This window comes from Megascapheus bottae, chromosome 2, assembly GCF_031878675.1.
Source record: "Megascapheus bottae isolate mThoBot1 chromosome 2, mThoBot2.hap1, whole genome shotgun sequence".
Lineage (NCBI taxonomy): Eukaryota > Metazoa > Chordata > Mammalia > Rodentia > Geomyidae > Megascapheus > Megascapheus bottae.
This window is the reverse complement of record NC_143510.1, coordinates 73,920,275-73,937,409: the sequence shown is the minus strand read 5'-3', so window position 1 is coordinate 73,937,409 and position 17,135 is coordinate 73,920,275. Positions and strand designations below refer to the sequence as shown.

Genomic DNA, 17,135 nt, shown 5'->3' with positions numbered 1-17,135 from the left:
AATTGGTCAGATACAAGGTGTTATCCCTTTCTTTATGGTGCTGCATGGAGTTGTTCTAGTTTCAGTCCACTAATAGTCCCTGCCCTATCAGGGTTCAGGAAGCTGACAGCCTAGAAGGGTTAATGTCACATAATTATAATTCTTTTTTTTTGCCAGTCCTGGGCTTAAGCTCAGAGCCTGAGCACTGTCCTTGGACTTTCTCTAGGCTAGAGCTCTACCACTTGAGCCTCAGCACTATTTCCAGCTTTTTTTCTATGTATGTGGTATGGAGGAATGAAACTCGGGTCTTCATGTATGCTAGGCAAGCACGCTACCACTAGGCCAAATTCCTGACCCTTAATTGTAATTCTTAAGCACCAGTCATATTTCTTTACACTAAAGCTTTACCATGCAGTTGGTATAGTGAATAGAAAAGGTTCTCTTAAATGATATGGACAGAAGCAGAAAAAAATATATAATACCTGAAAAAAAAGATAAGATATTTGGCTTGGAAGGAATGTTGAATTGAGTCAGAAACCCAGAGTAGAAGCCACAAAACTAAATTGTTTGAATAAAAGAACAAAAGGGAGAAAGAAACTTTGGTTGGTCTGCTGCATTTCTGTGTTGATTTTTTAATGATCAAAATATATGTGATGATAGTTAATTGGAAAGACCTTTGGTTCCAGGATATGACAGCTGTGTGGCACACCAGACTGGTATACACTACGAAACCATGAGATGGTGATTATCAGGAACCATTCACAAATAGAATCTTTCTTCTGCTTTCCAGATTTTCACCTGATAGAAGACTCATTGTATCATGTAGTGAGGACAAAACAATTAAAATTTGGGATACCACAAATAAGCAGTGTGTTAATAACTTCTCGGATTCTGTAGGGTAAGTCCACCCTCTTTGTACATTTGTATATGTCAGTTCACTAAGGAGACATCAAATTAGGACAGGTTTAAAAAAATGAGAGTAAAGAACTTGAAATCTTAGGTCAGCTTATTATGTTTTCCCAGATTTGCAAATTTTGTGGACTTCAACCCTAGTGGGACGTGCATAGCTTCAGCAGGTTCTGATCACACTGTGAAACTCTGGGATATCCGAGTAAATAAATTACTCCAGCATTATCAAGGTAACAATTCCCCAACCAAAATACAACACCCACACACGCACACACAGAGTTCTGAGGCTGCTTTAGGAAAGTCCACTTCTTCTTGATCCCCTCCTGGGGGTGGAGATTGCCTTTGAATTGTGTAGGTATGTAATCAGTCTCAAAACCAGAAGGAAGAAGTTATGGTGGGCTGGACTGTCACAGGGATGGACATGGCAGGTTTGAATTCTGAATCACAAGGACTTAGGTGATCCTAATGGATGTTGAAACTGGTAGAAAACATCTACCTGTCTGTATAAAGATAAATGAATTTTTCTTGGTTTGTATTGGCTTTACAGTGTATTAAATCCACATTTCTGTCCTATATAAGAGTAACAAAAGCTGTCAGTGTTTACTATGTAGTAGAGACTGTTAATCCTCAAATATTCCTAGTGTATTATTATTTCATCCATTGTAAAGATAAGAAAAATTAAAGCTTAGAAGTAGATAATTGATAGAACTGACTTAAGACATTTTGCTGGCAAGCACATGGAAAAGCAAACTTTTTTTCCTTTAGTTTTGGTTATAGAGCTTGAACTCAGGGGCAGGGCATAGTACCTGAGCTTCTTTTGCTCCAGGCTACCACTTGAGACAGCTCCACTTCTGGCTTATGGGGGGAGGTGTCAGTAGTTTATTGGAGGTAAGAGTCTCAGTGACTTTACTGCCTCTCTGGTTTCAAACCATGATCCTCAGATCTCAGCCTCCTGAGTTGCTAATTTTTGCCTTTATCTTCTACAAATTAGTTCACAACTGTGGAGTTAACTGTGTGTCATTTCACTCTTCTGGCAACTACCTCATCACTGCTTCTTCTGATGGCATGCTTAAGATTCTGGATCTCTTAGAAGGAAGACTCATATATACGCTTCAAGGACACACGGTATTAACACCAAAATCTTTATCTTTTAATTAAGATCTATTTTAATGTCACAGAAATTTTTGTTGTAACAGCTTTTCTTACTTCTAGAATCTTTTTAGTTTTTTAATTTTATTTTTTTAGTTAACATAAAGTATTGGGGTTTGAACTCAGGAACTCATGCTTGCCAGGCTCCTGCCCAACAAACCTAAGCCATTCCTCCAGCTCTCATTTGGCTTTTTTTTTTCCTTGTTATTTTTGAAATAGGAGTCTCAAAAACTTTTTTGCTTAGCCTGGCCATAAACTACATCCTCTTGCTCTCAGCCTCCCATGTACCTTGGAGTATAGGAGGGAGCTTCTAGCACCACTCTTTTGAAATGCAGTGGTTCTCATCAAAAATCAGTATCATTCAGTCAAGCATAGTGTCGCACATCTATGATCTCAGTGCTCCGGAGGCTAAAGCAGGAAGATTATGAGTTGGAGACTGGCCTAGGCAGAAATGGAGACCCTATCTCAAAACCAAGTGGCAGAATGCTATAGCAGCATGGTGAGGCATTTGGTTTTATATATGAACTATTTCTCTTTTGTGGATAAACATTCAAACCCTATTTGGGTTTTTCTTGGTTTTTTTATTGTGGGTTTTTTTTTTTTGTGTGTGTGTGTGTGTGTTTTTTAAGGGGGATGGGTATACTAGGAACTTCATTTTAGCCAAGTGTAAGCTCTTTATAGTTAGGATAAAATGGGTTTTGTGGTCTAGAAAGGCAAGAGCATGTTTCTTTTTTTCCTCAGTAATTCAATAATTTATTCCTCTAAAAAGTGTAAAAGTATATAGCTCTCATCCACAAGGTATATATGAATGACATTTAAAATGGAGGCCTTTTATTATTGTTTCTTTTATCAGCTTTAGTGTACTGTACCAGCACTGTGTTGTAGTTTTGGGTTTTTTTTAATGAACTTCACATGTTTTTGTATTTTCTCAAATTGTTTAAAAAGAAGTTCACTGCAAAATGTTGGAAGGAAAAGGAAACAAAAGAAATTCAGAACTTCCCAGAAATGTACAGCTTTTACCTTTTAAAAAGGTCTGGAATATATATACAAGCATGCTAGAGCATGTTTCTACCTTCTTTATCCTGCCTGCTTTCTACTTTTTCTTTTGTCTGGCTTCAATATTCAGGTGAAGTAGAAATGGACAAACTAGCTCAGATGTATGCATTCATAGGATTTGGGCTGAAAAAACACAATAGAAATTTTCAAGAACCTATATCTATGAAAGAAGTGAAAAATAATAGGGAAAAGTATATAAACATATTTAAAAAGTGTATAAAAGTAAATATAGGAGAAAAGCACAGATGAAATTGTTCCTAATTTGTATGTGAAGGTGTTTTTGAAACTAAAGCATTCTAAATCTGTGGCATGGTACACTTGAAAAATGCAGTACTTTTTTCCACAAACTTTAATTGTATAAATTAAGGGCATATTTACATATAATGAGTGATTATTGTCCTTAATTATCTCTCATCTCTTTTGCTGTCCCTTGGTTATCTCATATTGTTACAGTAGTTTACCTTGTTATCTGATATATTGTATATATGCTTATTTGGTTATTTGAAATAGGATAGGGAAGGGGGGAAAACAAGATGAGAGGCGGGGGTGGGAGGAGGGAAATGGGGACCAAGACATGAGAAAGGGTATCAATGTATGTGAAGTAATGCACCTTCTATCTGGCGAATATAATGTAACCCTTCTATTAATTACAATAAAAAATATATGAAATAAAAAATGAAAAAAATGCCAAAAAATTAAGGGCATCTTTAAAATACCACATATTATCCTTTTTGAGATAAATAAATAAGTTGTCTTATCTTGACTGAAGATTTACCTAGAGGCTATAGGTCTTTTGTTTATGCCAAATTTAGTATCACTCAAGTTTATTCTGTCATCTGTAATCTCAGTGACTTCTGCTAGTCTTTCCCACTCAAGTTAATCATGGCCACAGCTGTGGTAGTGGTTTTCAGCTGTCATTGCCCCCTTCGGTGCCCATCCTTTTATTAAAACCTTACTAGCTCCCTGCTGCCAGCTTCACAAGAGAGAACTCAGTGGATCCTGCTGTGATCAGGGCATGGCTCTGTTTCTGTACCCTCATTCCCCTCACTCATGTACTTGACTCAGTTTTTGCTAGTCATTAGTTGAATTACAGAATATGGAACTAGAAAAATTTTAACAGAAATGATCAATGTACGCATCCACAATCCTTTCTTCAAAGGAGAAACAGGCTGTCATTGATTTTTAGTACTGCCTTATGTTTAGTATCATTTATTTTTGTATTAATACTATTAAGTTGATTCTTGATTGTATTTACTGTGCTGTGCCAGCGTTAGTCACTAGGAGCGGGCTGGGTGCTGTCAGACTACTTTGTCCTCTTGGCCTTGGGAAAGCTTCACTTTGTATTACTTTTCTTTTTGCTCCCTTTGTTTCTTAGGGACCTGTCTTTACCGTTTCATTTTCAAAAGGTGGGGAGCAGTTTGCATCAGGTGGAGCAGATGCACAGGTACAAACCTGCTTTTCAGTTTCCTCTTTAATTTGGACAGAAGGATTTGATTAGGCTAAAGGAATCTTTGACCCCTGCTGAGATCTGTACAACCATCTAGTGTGTATATATGATGATGATATATTATGGCTTTATATTTTCATTTAGTAACAGAAAACCTGCCATCTCATAGCTGACATAATTGCAGCTCAAATAGCTTTTAGAGTTGAGAAATTCGTTTCTTTTTTCACTTTTCCATCTAGCTGGATTTGTATATATTGTGGACACTTATTCAGTGTCCATGTTTAAGATGTAGCCCCTTTGCCTGGATTATGGCCTAATGCTTTGTCTGCAGATCTCATTTCTTATGCTAAGTGACTGCACAACATATCCTTGAGAAACTAAGAACAGATAATTTAGGAGGCAAATCTGCATTTATACAAAATGATCCAAAGTCACTCATTGCCCAGATGTATTGAATAAACTTGATTATCAAGCCAAAAACATTGGTGGAGCTTTAATGGGGGGAAATTAAAATTTAAGATAATACCTTAGAATGAATTTTAAACCATGCATAATAGCAATTTGAAATGTGAAATCTTTTCTTATGCCTTGTCAAAAATGTTGTTGAGAAATAGTAAAATCGTTGAAATACAGATGTATATGTATACATAGCCTTTCTGTGTACTTTGAGGGATAGTTCTGTACATGCCCTTTAACAAAACTGGATGTGGGTGTGTGCAAATCAATAACCACCAACATCACTGACTTCTTCTAGGTCTTACTGTGGAAGACTAATTTTGATGAGTTGCATAGTAAAGATTTTAATAAAAGAAATCTCAAAAGATTGCATTTTGATTCACAACCACACCTTCTGGACATTTATCCAAGAACACCACATTCCCATGAGGGAAAAGTTGGGACTATTGAAGTGAGTATTTGTCCTATGTTCTGTGTACACTGCGGGACTGATACTCTGCCAGCTGTTTGAAATTATATGTAATTTAGATAAAACTTAGCCCTGAACTAAAACAGCAGTGCTATAAGAAAGTTTTTTTTTCCACTAGTAAACTATCAGCATATAGTAGTGTTAAATAATGTTAAAAGTTCTTATATTCACTTCTTAAATATCCAGAAATAAAGTTAACAGGTCATGTTAGTGAAAGGGGGAAGATAAATAACGTGAGAGTGGATTTGATCAAAGTATTTTATACACCTGTATAGTTTCATATGTGTCATAGTGAATTCCCTTTGTACAACTAATATATACCATGCATGAGAGAAAGAGAAATTATGGTGGCACACACCTATAATCCCAGTACAAAAGAAGCTAAAGTTGAAGCGGGAGGATCACACATTTGAGGCATGCACTAGAGTTGAGTTTAAGGATACGCTGGGCTACAAGTAAATAAAATGCTGATGATAATACAGTATGCAAAATCTTATTTCCTGGACTGACATCCAATTTCCATCACATTCTAGGTGTTTTTAGGATTGTTGTGGGTTGGGCATTGTAAAAACAGAGCTAAAGAGCAAGGATTGTTTTTGTTGTTGTTACTGCTATTGAAATGTCTCTTAACCCTTCTATAACCAAAGGAAAAGCTTATGGAGAGTAAAAAGAAAACTTAGGCATTTAATCTAATCATTGAGATCATTTTATTGCTGCCTGCATGTGTATTTGAATATATAATTAACATATTTAACTGTAGGGATTTTATTGACATATTTCCTTAGATCCTGTAGGTAAATGCAAGTGTTCTTCAAAGATGAACTCATCACTGTAGACAGCTGGTATCAGCCTATGTACCACCATTTTATATGTTTCTTCTTAACCCCTTTTTCTGTTCGAAGAGCCATTTTATTTTATTTTTTTATTTATTTATTTTTCTGTCAGTTGTGGGACTTGAATTCTGGGTCTGTGCGCTGTCCCTGAGATCTTCAGCTCAATGCTACCTCCCTACCACTTGAGCCAGAGCACCACTTCTGGTTTTCTAGTGGTTAATTGGAGATGAGAGTCTCATGAACTTTAGTTCCCAGACTGGCTTTGAACTGTGATCTGCAAATCTCAGCCTCCTGAGTAGTTAGGTAGTTAGTAGTTAGGTGTGAGCCACCACACCTGACTAGATTACTTCTATTAAAAAAAAATTTAAAAAAACTTTTTTTTAATTATAGAGGTGATATACAGAAGGGTTACAGTTACGTATGTCCAGTAATGCGTATATTTCTTTTTGGACAGCCCTTTCCTCTCTTCCAGTTTTTCCTCCCAGCCCCACTTACAAGCTATATAGTTATTTTCAACATAGTGTCTAGTGAGTACTACTGCTGCCTTTGTTCATCCTTTTTTCCCCTCCATTTCTGTATTCTCCTTTATTACCATTTTCCTTTTCTTTTTGTGTGATGCTAGAAATCAAAACCAAAACCTCATACATGCTAGGCAGGTATTCTACCACTGACTTACATCTCTAGTCCTCTAGTTTTTGTTCATTCTGTGATGTAAAGAATGTAAGTACTTCTTTATTCATCATTATTTTTTCCTTTTCAGTTTCTGTAATTGTAGGTATATTTTTTTCTCCCTGGTGATCAGATATCTTTTTATAAAATAAATGTATTTTGTTTTATTATACTTATATTTGAGTATCTTTTTCTTGTGATACCAAAGTGGTTTTGGCTTTCTTATTTGCTTTTTTGGCCCTACGAGGGTTTGATTTCGGGCTTCATACTGGCTGGGCCACTTGAGCCATGCCTCCAGCCCTTTTTGCTTTAGATATTTTTTGACCTTTGCCTAGTCCAGCCTAGGCTATGTTCCTCCCGTGTGTGCTTGGCATGGGGAGGGACGAAAAACATGCACCACCGTGCCAAGCTTTTTCTTTTGAGCTAGAATCTTATGAACTTTTTTCCCCTGTCTAGGCTAGAACCACACTACTGATCTGAGCCTCCCACATGTCTGGGTATAAACTACTAATCCCAGTTATTGGTTGAGATGGGAATTTTACAATTTATTTGTTTTACTTTATTTACTTTTTTTTTTTTTTTTTTTTTGCCTTAGATGATCTCAACTTAGATCTTCCCAAGTAGCTAGGACCACAGACATAAATCACCAGCACCCAGCCAGAGTCTTGGCATTATTACTCTAGCATTTCTGTGATCCAGCCAGGCTTGTCCTGTCACCCATTTGGCCATCTTACCAGAGAGATGGCTACAGAACTGCAGGTTTGGCCTGTCTCCTCACCTCTAACTAGTGATACTTCTACATCATGCTATCCCAACAGAGATGCAAGCCATTTCTACTGTGATGTATTGTCAGCCCCAATCCCTTTAAAAGATTTAGATTTATTGTAAAATGTGAAAAAGTTGTCTGAGCAGCTTTCTTCTGCCTACACAGCCAGAAAGCCATAAAACTAGCTGGATTGCTTTGTATTGCCAGGTCAGTATGACCCAGGCTGGGCTAGGCAGCTCTCAACTTTTCACAGATCCTCTTAAAGTTCTATTAAAAACTGACTTTTCCTTGTGGAATTAGAGGTCAATGTCACTCTACTTAATGCCAAGCATTGAGACTGAACTTTTCATGCAGCCCCGAGAAAATTGGCTTCATGCACTCTGTGTAAACTATCTGCTAGTGTTGTGGCTGCTTTATGTGACCATAAAGCTCTGTCAAACAGATAGGTACTGTGATATACAATGCCAGAGAGGTGACAAGACTTTGCACGTGGACAATTGAGTAGTATGGTTTTAAAAGTCTCACAAGAAAATGAAAACAGATATATAAAGATTTCTAGGTAGAAGACATTTTTAACAGCATGAAGAGGCAATTATGTTATACACAATTTTTAAGATTGTGCTTTAGGCCAGGAGTTTGACCTAGTGGTAGAGAGCTTGCCTAGCATGCATGAAGACCCAGGTTCGATTCCTTGGTACCAAATACATAGAAAAAAGCTGGAAGTGGTGCTGTGGCTCAAGTGGTAGAGTTCTAGCCTTGTCCAAGGACAGTGCCCAGGCCCTGAGTTCAAGCCCCACAACTGGCAAAAAAAAAAAAAAGATTGTACTTTATATTAATACAAATAGAGAAAGGAGTGAAGGAGGGTGGGAGAGAAGAGAGAGAGAGAGAGAGAGAGAGAGAGAGAGAGAGAGAGAGAGAGAGAGAGAGACTATTTAATCTAAAAATGTTACCTAGGATGGAATAGAATGAATTAGAATAGAAGTTGTATTATATTTATTTGTGATCCATAAATCATGCTTTAATACTTCAGTTGCTAAACTTTGTAAATTAAAAAGGCTTTAGTGCTCTAGTCAAGGTGAGTTTATATATGTTAACTTTTAAAATAGCAAAACATTAGGGCCGGGAGTTTGGACTAGTGGTAGAGTGCTTGTTTAGCATGCATGAATACCCAGGTTTGATTCCTAGGTACCACATACATAGAAAAGCCGGAAGTGGTGCTGCGGCTCAAATGGTAAGAGCTTAGTCTTGAGAAAGTCCAAGGACGGTGCTCAGGCCCTGAACCTGAGTTCAAGCTCCAGGACTGGCCAAAAAAAAAAAAAAAAAATGCAAAACAGAAGCAAGAGTTTTCTTTCTGAGCTTGAAGCAAGATAGCATTCCCCTAATCTGCATTTTATTGTTTTCTGTGTGGCTCATTTGAATTTATAGTCTCAATCCTCTGGGTGATATTGGACTTTGGCAAAAGCCATTGGTTAAGGACTTTTCTTGTTTTAAGGTGAGGAATCTTGCAGAATTGGAGGTCTTGTGCAGCAGCTGACTAAATATATAAATTACTAATTCCTACATGGTTGTTTCTTTTCTTATGTTTCCTTCTTGGAAAAACGGGTTGCTTTGAGCGGGCCAGAATCCCTGTATCCTTGCTGTATGCATGAAATAGACCCTTCTGTTCCTTTCCATCGCCCTGTCCTACAGTCTGTCTAGCCCAGGCACACTCTCTTAATTTAAGACTCAGAACAATGCCTTCACCTGTTTTTTTTTTTTTTTTTTGGTTTTGGTTTTTGTTTTGCCAGTCGTGGGCTTGAGCTCAGCGCTTGAGCACTGTCCTTGGACTTTCTCAAGGTTAGAACTCTACCACTTGAGCCTCAGCACCATTTCTGGCTTTTTTCTGTGTATGTGGTACCAAGGAATCGAACCCGGGTCTTCGTGCATGCTTGGCAAGCACTCTACCACTAGGCCAAACTCCTGGCCCCTATTGGTTTGTTTTTAAATAAGAAAGAGGTAGTTTTTTTTTATCAAAGAATTTTAAGATATGCAGAGTATACCTTGATCCTACCTTCTTCAAACTTGATGAGCCGAACACATGTAGCCCTATGTAGCCCTCTTCCTCTTTCCTTATTTGATGAGAAAACCATAAAGACTTTAAAGGGTAGGGCTAGATCTTGGTGATAGTAACATCCAGTAGTTATTGTTAGGAGAATTGCAGAATATAGTGAGGAGGAGTGATGAAGAGTTAAATCTACTAGAAATGTAATTGTTTATGATGGCTTTGTTTTATAATAGCCATTTACTATTTCCTTAGTCCATAAATGATTATGACATTCTGTATGGTATTTAGCAGAAAACAATGCATCTTGGACTAGATGTTTGTATAATGATATTTTTATTGAAAATTATTTAAGTAATCACTTTGAATCTTTCTGAGGCCAGATTTTCATGTCCATCTTCTGATAAAGTTGAACCATTTCCATTTAGAATAAAACCAAATGACCCCCTGTCTTCTAGTTGTATGTTTTAATTCTAAGTGACATAGATGTTTTTACTGCTAAAACCTCCATACATGTCCTTCTGAAATTATGCAATGATAATTATAATATTCAACACTTTTATACTTTTCTAAGTGATTCACATAAATTATTTAATATTTCTGAGGTCCCTGTAAAAGTAGCATTTCATCCCCATGAGCAACCAAGGCAAATGCACATTAAGACAAATAGGTGGCAGCCCTCGATTTCCAGTCCAGGCATGCTCGTTCCAGTCTGCCTTGTCAGCCCCTTAGATGTAATGCTCAGTAGGATCTAAAGTCAGTTTACAAACCAAGTGCTGGTGGCTCACACCTGGAGTCCTAGCTGCTGAGCTCTGAGGATCGGAGCTCAAGTTTATGAGACTCTGGCTGCCAACTAACCACTAAAAAACGAGAAGTATAGCTATAGTTCAGGTAGTATCCTTGACAACCTTCTAGCCCACTCCATTTTAAGGCAACTTAATTATTTATGTGGTAGCAACTTGTGCCACAATGCAGTAAAGTATTGTTAGTCATGTCAGAAGTTTCCTGACTTAGAGAAGGTGAAAGAATTTTCTATGACGGGTGAGATTCTTTTTATTAATCTATTTTCATATTTCCAGTTTCTGGTGGAGCTGAACATTGGCAGATACTTCTATCTCTACACTAGGTGGCAGTAGACAAAAGAGAATGTCAAACAATCTCCCAGAACAGCTGGCCTAGGATTAAAAGGAGCCTTGGGACATGCTGAGTAGCTCTTTGGTATACCTTCAGATTCAAAGTTAACACAGTGAGGCTGTACCTCTTCTCTTTGTGAAGCAAAGGTGTTGACTTGCCTGGCTGATAGCCCTCATTTCTGCCTTGCACAACTTCACCTCCTCGTCTGTAACTTGACTCTTACAGGGCATGTTCACCTCCGCCTCTACCATTATTGGCTGGAGCATTATAGAATGCTCAGGCTATTACATACCTAGAATCCCAGCATTCTGGAAGCAGAGGCAAGATCACCAGGTGGAGGCTAGCTTAGGTTATTCTGCCAAGCAGAAGTACTTTAAAAATTATCCCAGCCACCTTACCAGGCACACAGACCTCATCTCTGTAGTCCTAGACTGTCACAGCAGTGTTTCACTGTCACCCTCCGTCCATTTGTACTCTATGTGGCTGTCAGATGAATCTGGAACACTATATGCTAGCTCCTTGTACTGTTCTAGGTGGCATCACTCTACATAATTTGACCTTGCCAACTTCCCTAGTCTTTGTGACACAGTCTTCTCTTTGTGATCATCAGTACATTGATTACTGGTCCTTCTACCTTTCCATGTGTATTTTAGATGGATTTCCACATGTCTCATTTGATGATTAATATTCTGGTGTCCATGGTTAGACTGGATTTTGTTGTCATTTGGATACATGTTTTTCTTGGCTTTTGCTTTTTGCTGTTTTTAAAATGCTTTTTCAACCATTGTGTTTATTTTTTATTTATTGTGTGGCTGTAGCATAGCGTTTAGATTTTTATTTATTTATTTATTTTTTTGCCAGCCTTGGGCCTGAACACTGTCCTTGGACTTTCTCAAAGCTAGAGCTCTACCACTTGAGCCTCAGCACCACTTCCAGCTTTTTTTCTATATATGTAGTACCGAGGAATTGAACCTGGTCTTCGTGCATGCTAGGCAAGCACTCTACCACTAGGCCCCAACATTTAGATTTCTAATTTATCTGCTGTCTACCTGTATGCAGTAGTAGGAAGGGATCTGTGATGTAGATTAGTTTTAAAACTATGCCATTTTCCCACTGTTCATTTGTGTTTCTGTTTCTTACCATGCTTACTTTTCCTGTGTACAACTCTCAGCCTCTGAGCTCTATGTGTGGCACTTTCCATTTATTTGAGTCTTCATTAATGTGAAAGCTTTTTTTTAACCCGTAAGTCCTACATATCTCCATGTATTTTGATGATTTTAAAATTTTATGGTATTATTAGTGGTATATTTTCTCATTTTCTAGCAACATGATCTGCTTTATACATGATTTTACATGCATACATATGTGAGCATACATGTACAGATATGTATATTGCATGTTGTTATGTGTTATATATTGCACATATACACATGAGTGCAATATATACATACACATACTATATATGCAATTTTGATGAGTGGCTTATTAGTACTAATGATTTAACAAACGATTCTTTTTGAGATTTTTTTCATAGGGAATCATTTTATATATGAATGATACTTTAAAAAATTGTTATATCTTATAATACTTTTATTTCTTCTCTTAATGAACTGGCTAGGATATTTTTCTACAGCTTTTGAGGTGGGTCATTTTATTAAATATTCTTGTGTAGATCAACCACTTTGATTTTTAATGTAAAAATGACTTTATTCCTGTGGTAAATTGAATTTTGTCACTATCTTTTCTAATGCACTGATACTTTGTAGACTAGTAGTTACTTGGTACTCATGTTAACAAATATGCTTATATAATTTTATACTATATTAGAATTATCCTATATGATAAATTTCATCCAGTATCTTATAGTATAAAAATGTCACATTAACTTTTTTCATTTGTACACACAGATTAATCCAAAGCTTGATATAATCGATTTGCAAAGTTCTTCTCCCCCTGTTGTGGACATCCTTTCTTTTGATTCTACTACAGTAAGTTCTTATTTTTAATTAAAGTAGTGTTTATTTAGCACAATATGTTTCCTTAAACAGCATGTAAAGGAGAGGATAGAGCGTGAGCCTAAGTAGCTTACTGTTTTTGCACAGCAAGGTATTATGCAAAAAATTTTACTTGTAATATATCTAATAAGCCACAAGAGAGAGCAGTGCCCATTTCAAGAGTATTTTTAGGCTCTGTGCTCAGTCTAACTCATATCATTGTCTCTTCTGTTAAGATGCCACAAAATGACTTTTAACTTCCCATCCCAGAGATTTCCTGCTGTGTTATTTGCCTGTCAGAATAACTAAACTTGTAGACTTTTTAGAGTAGTCATCTCCGTTGGTTTTTGTTAGTCTCTTTATGGATTCTTCAAAAATTAAAACGTACAAATGAAAACACCTTTAAAGAAGGAAAGAAAGAAAGAAAGAAAGAAAGAAAGAAAGAAAGAAAGAAAGAAAGAAAGAAAGAAAACTGGGCACAGTGGCTCACACCTGTAATCCTAGCTACTCAGGAGACTGAGATCTGAGTGAGGATCACTGTTTAAAGCCAGCCTGAGTATTAAAGTCTGTGAGACTCTTATCTCCAATTAACCATTAGAAAAAACTGGAAGTGGTGCTGTGGCTCAAGGGTAGGGTGGTGGTCTTGAGCTGAAGAGCTCAGGGACAGTGCCCAGGCCCAGAGTTCAAGCCCCACGACTGGGGGGAAAAAATTAACTTAGTACTGGGCACTCTGTCTGAGCTTTTTACTTAATGCTGCACTCTTATCACTTGAGCCACAGCTCTACTTCCACCTCTCTGGTGGTTAATAGGAGACAGGCGTCTCACAGACTTTCCTACCTGGGCTGGCTTTGAACCATGATCCTCAAATCTCAGCTTCCTGAGTAACTGGGATTACAGGAGTGAGCCACTGGGGACCAGTTTTTTATACCTTAAAAAAAAAAAGGATATGTATTTTATTGGTATATTTTAACTATATAAAATAGTGAGTTTCTTTATAAAATTTTCATGCATGTATATAATGTACTTTGATTATTTACTGGGTTCAAACCATAGGGCCTTAAACAGGTGTGGTTTTTGTTTTGTTTTTACCAGTCCTGGAGCTTGAACTCAGGGCCTGAGCACTGTCCTTGGGCTTTTGCAAGGCTAGAACTCTACCACTTGAGCCACAGCACCACTTTGAGCTTTTTCTATGTATGTGGTACTGAGGAGTCAAATCTGGGTCTTAATGCATACTAGGCAAGCACTCTACCACTACCAAACTCCCAGCCTTTAAGCAGTTTTTTTTTTTAAAGCACCCTAACACTAAGGTAGATCCCCAGCAACAGTGTGAAGATTTTTATTTTTTTTGAAGACTAAAGACATTATTTTATGTGATATAAAAAATAATTGGCTTCTATTCTTGTTCTCCCTTGATTTAATGTAATATTTAGGATGGTTTTGAAACCTAAGTATACTGATAATATTACCTATGCTGTCTTACTCCAGAGAAGTTATGGTATCTCTGTGGTTTACACTTCGGTTGCTAATGCCTAGCAGGAAATTTGATATAATATTTGAAGGTTAAAATAAGCTGTTATCAATGTGCATTTAAAACTCTTTGTTGTAAAAAAAGTTTCTTTAAACGTATAGTACTTTCTGGCATCTAGACATTTTAAGATATGCATCTTCTCCAATGCCTGAATCTTTGCTTTGACTATAAGTTACTTATGATATACTATACTCATTTTCTAAAGTTATTTTACTTCAAGATGATGTTTATATCTCTTAATATTTTTATTTACTTAGGTTTTGCAAAACTGTGACTAATGTTTGTCATCAGAACTTCACTAGTTCAGCCTAACATTCTTGAGGCTCTGGATTCGATCCCTAGCACTGAAAAAAAAATTCTTTTTGGACATTTAGCATTAGTATTGATACATGATGTGGCTACATAGAGTGTCTGAGATCTCCAATCCTCCTGAAGAGGATAAATTGAAGAAAGTTTGTTATTTATAGGAGTTATATTCTTAAGTATATGTACATGTAATATGTATATATGTGTATATATGTATCTACTGTACATATACTTAAGGTATATAAAAGAATATATACTTAATATGTGATATATCATATATATATGGGTATATGTATATGTATAATAAGAGTCTCACTTGTAGTCCAGGCTATCCTCAAACTCATGATTCTCCTACCTCCAACTCCCTGATGCTGAGAATCACAGGCATAGATGAGTATGTGCATGTGCAAATGTGCACACGCACAGAGCTGGTTTAGGCTCTTTACAGTGTCTGCCTCTGTAAGTGACAAGTATGGCAGCATCTTGGGAAGATACCCATATACACATGTCTCTAATAAGCATCTACTGAATAACCACTCTGTGCCACTTACCATTCAAAAGACTAATAAAAAACAAACTTTATGATATAATCCAAAATCAAGGCAGCACAGGCAGATTTAAAAATAAAATAGTATTGACAGCTACAGATTAGGTCACAGGGTCAGGACAAGAGTCACATGATGTTGCAGTGAAGGACTATAGAAATGAGGGAAGACAGTAAAGTGAGTATCTGAGAAGGACTCTGGGTCAGAAGGATCAACCATGGAAAGTCAGATCCACAATGAGAGAGGAACCCCCAGAAGGTTTTCTATGGAGAAAGGACAAGATTTGACTTATGCCCTAGCAGGTGCTCTCTGGATTCTGGGTGTGAACAGACTGGAAGTGGTAATAGGGGTACAAGGAGAGTAATTAGGAAGCCAATGAAATGCTTAGTCACAAGGCAATAGTGGCTCAACCCAGGTCAATAGCAGAGGAAGTAGTAATAAAAGATCCGGTCCTGGATACATTTTGAAGGCAGAGCCAAGAGGATTTCCTGACAGATGGGATGTCAGCTGTGGGATTCCCTATCTCCTTTCTCTAGGGACAGTAAGGTGTAACCCTGAGTAATCTTAGGGATAGCTGAGAATATCTCCTGGCTTGTCCTCATCTTGGCAGAGAGGTTCCTAGAGAAAAGGAATCATCCTTTCCGTGCTAGGATCAGGAAAAGCCATCAGCTGAATACTCTGCTGTTTGCAAGAGTTTGGGAGGAGCCCTCTTCCCCCCTAAATGTCATCTGATGCATGTTTTTCAGCAAAGCTTATTGGTTTCTCATTTAGAAAGATTTTAGGAAAAAAAATTACTTTCCTGGGAACCAACATATGTTATATGCTACGTGAAACACTATTAAGGTATTGACAAAATAAATATATAGACACACCAAGAAGAGGCCCGCAGATCCACAGAGAACGCTTCTTAGTGTTGTGGCAACAGTGCATCCTGGTTACCAGACAACATTGCATAAGCAGTTGAGAGTTATTTCAGTTCCTAACTGCTTATGTAAGCAAAGATTTGGAAAGACTTACTTGAAAGAACACAGTGTATGTGAACTTAAATGTCTCTAAACTAAAATGTATGTCTTGAAAGTGGATAACTTTGAAAGTATCCAATGGCATGTGTAATCTGTTGTCCTCGGGTTTTCCTCCTTTACTTTTCAAAGTAAGTTGCTAAAAATCATGTTGCGTATCTACCTGCTTTTTCTACTTTTCTATCTGCTGACTTTCTTGGGTCTGTGTAGATATCCTCTCAGTTTAGAGTGGGTAAAGTGTTTTAAGTTTTTAAACTTTGTGTTTGATTGTGAGACTATGATTGTAACTTTGTAGCTGCTTTCTGAGCTTTAGGGGACTGGCATTGTAGTGTCAGAGCATTGTCTCCCAGGCCCTGTTGTAAGAATTTGAAGGAAATGCACACAAGCATTTGTGGCATGCAGGCCTCTGGATTCTAGCCTAATGCCTCCTTCAAGCTATCCCACTTTCATTGAGAGACTCTTAACTTCAGTGATACATCAGGTGTAGGATTATCTCAAAAAGTTACATGTTAAACCTTCCAGATGGTGAATTACATAACAAATTCTTACAATATTTGAGGAATAATCCATAATCATTTCCTTTGCAATTAAGATGTGGAATAAATTGTACAAATCATTTAAGCAATACGACATACGGTATAATAAACTAAATTAAATGAAGAAAAATATGTTTCCACAGCTCACCTACCATTTACTTGTGTTCAAATCCACAAAATAGAGAAGACAATACAATGAAGATGAAATGGAGACTATTTCTAGGTCAGTTAGATCCTTGCTTTTAAAGCACACCAGGGCCCATATGCTACCAAAAAATGACAGTTGTGAATGTGAGCTG

At 37.2% G+C, this 17,135-nt stretch overlaps 1 protein-coding gene across 4 annotated transcripts in view; it reads left to right on the top strand.

Annotated features, from left to right (window-relative positions):
- LOC150067326 (polypeptide N-acetylgalactosaminyltransferase 4) overlaps nt 1-17,135 on the top strand; it is a 75,095-nt gene that overhangs the window by 29,485 nt on the left and 28,475 nt on the right. For all 4 annotated transcript variants that reach the window (XM_090328364.1, XM_090328365.1, XM_090328367.1 and 1 more), the window contains 6 exons: nt 770-877; nt 1,003-1,118; nt 1,880-2,013; nt 4,469-4,537; nt 5,295-5,447; nt 12,816-12,896. In XM_090328364.1, coding sequence (XP_090184490.1) covers nt 770-877; nt 1,003-1,118; nt 1,880-2,013; nt 4,469-4,537; nt 5,295-5,447; nt 12,816-12,896 — 661 coding nt within the window. The remainder of the gene's footprint in view (nt 1-769; nt 878-1,002; nt 1,119-1,879; nt 2,014-4,468; nt 4,538-5,294; nt 5,448-12,815; nt 12,897-17,135) is intronic.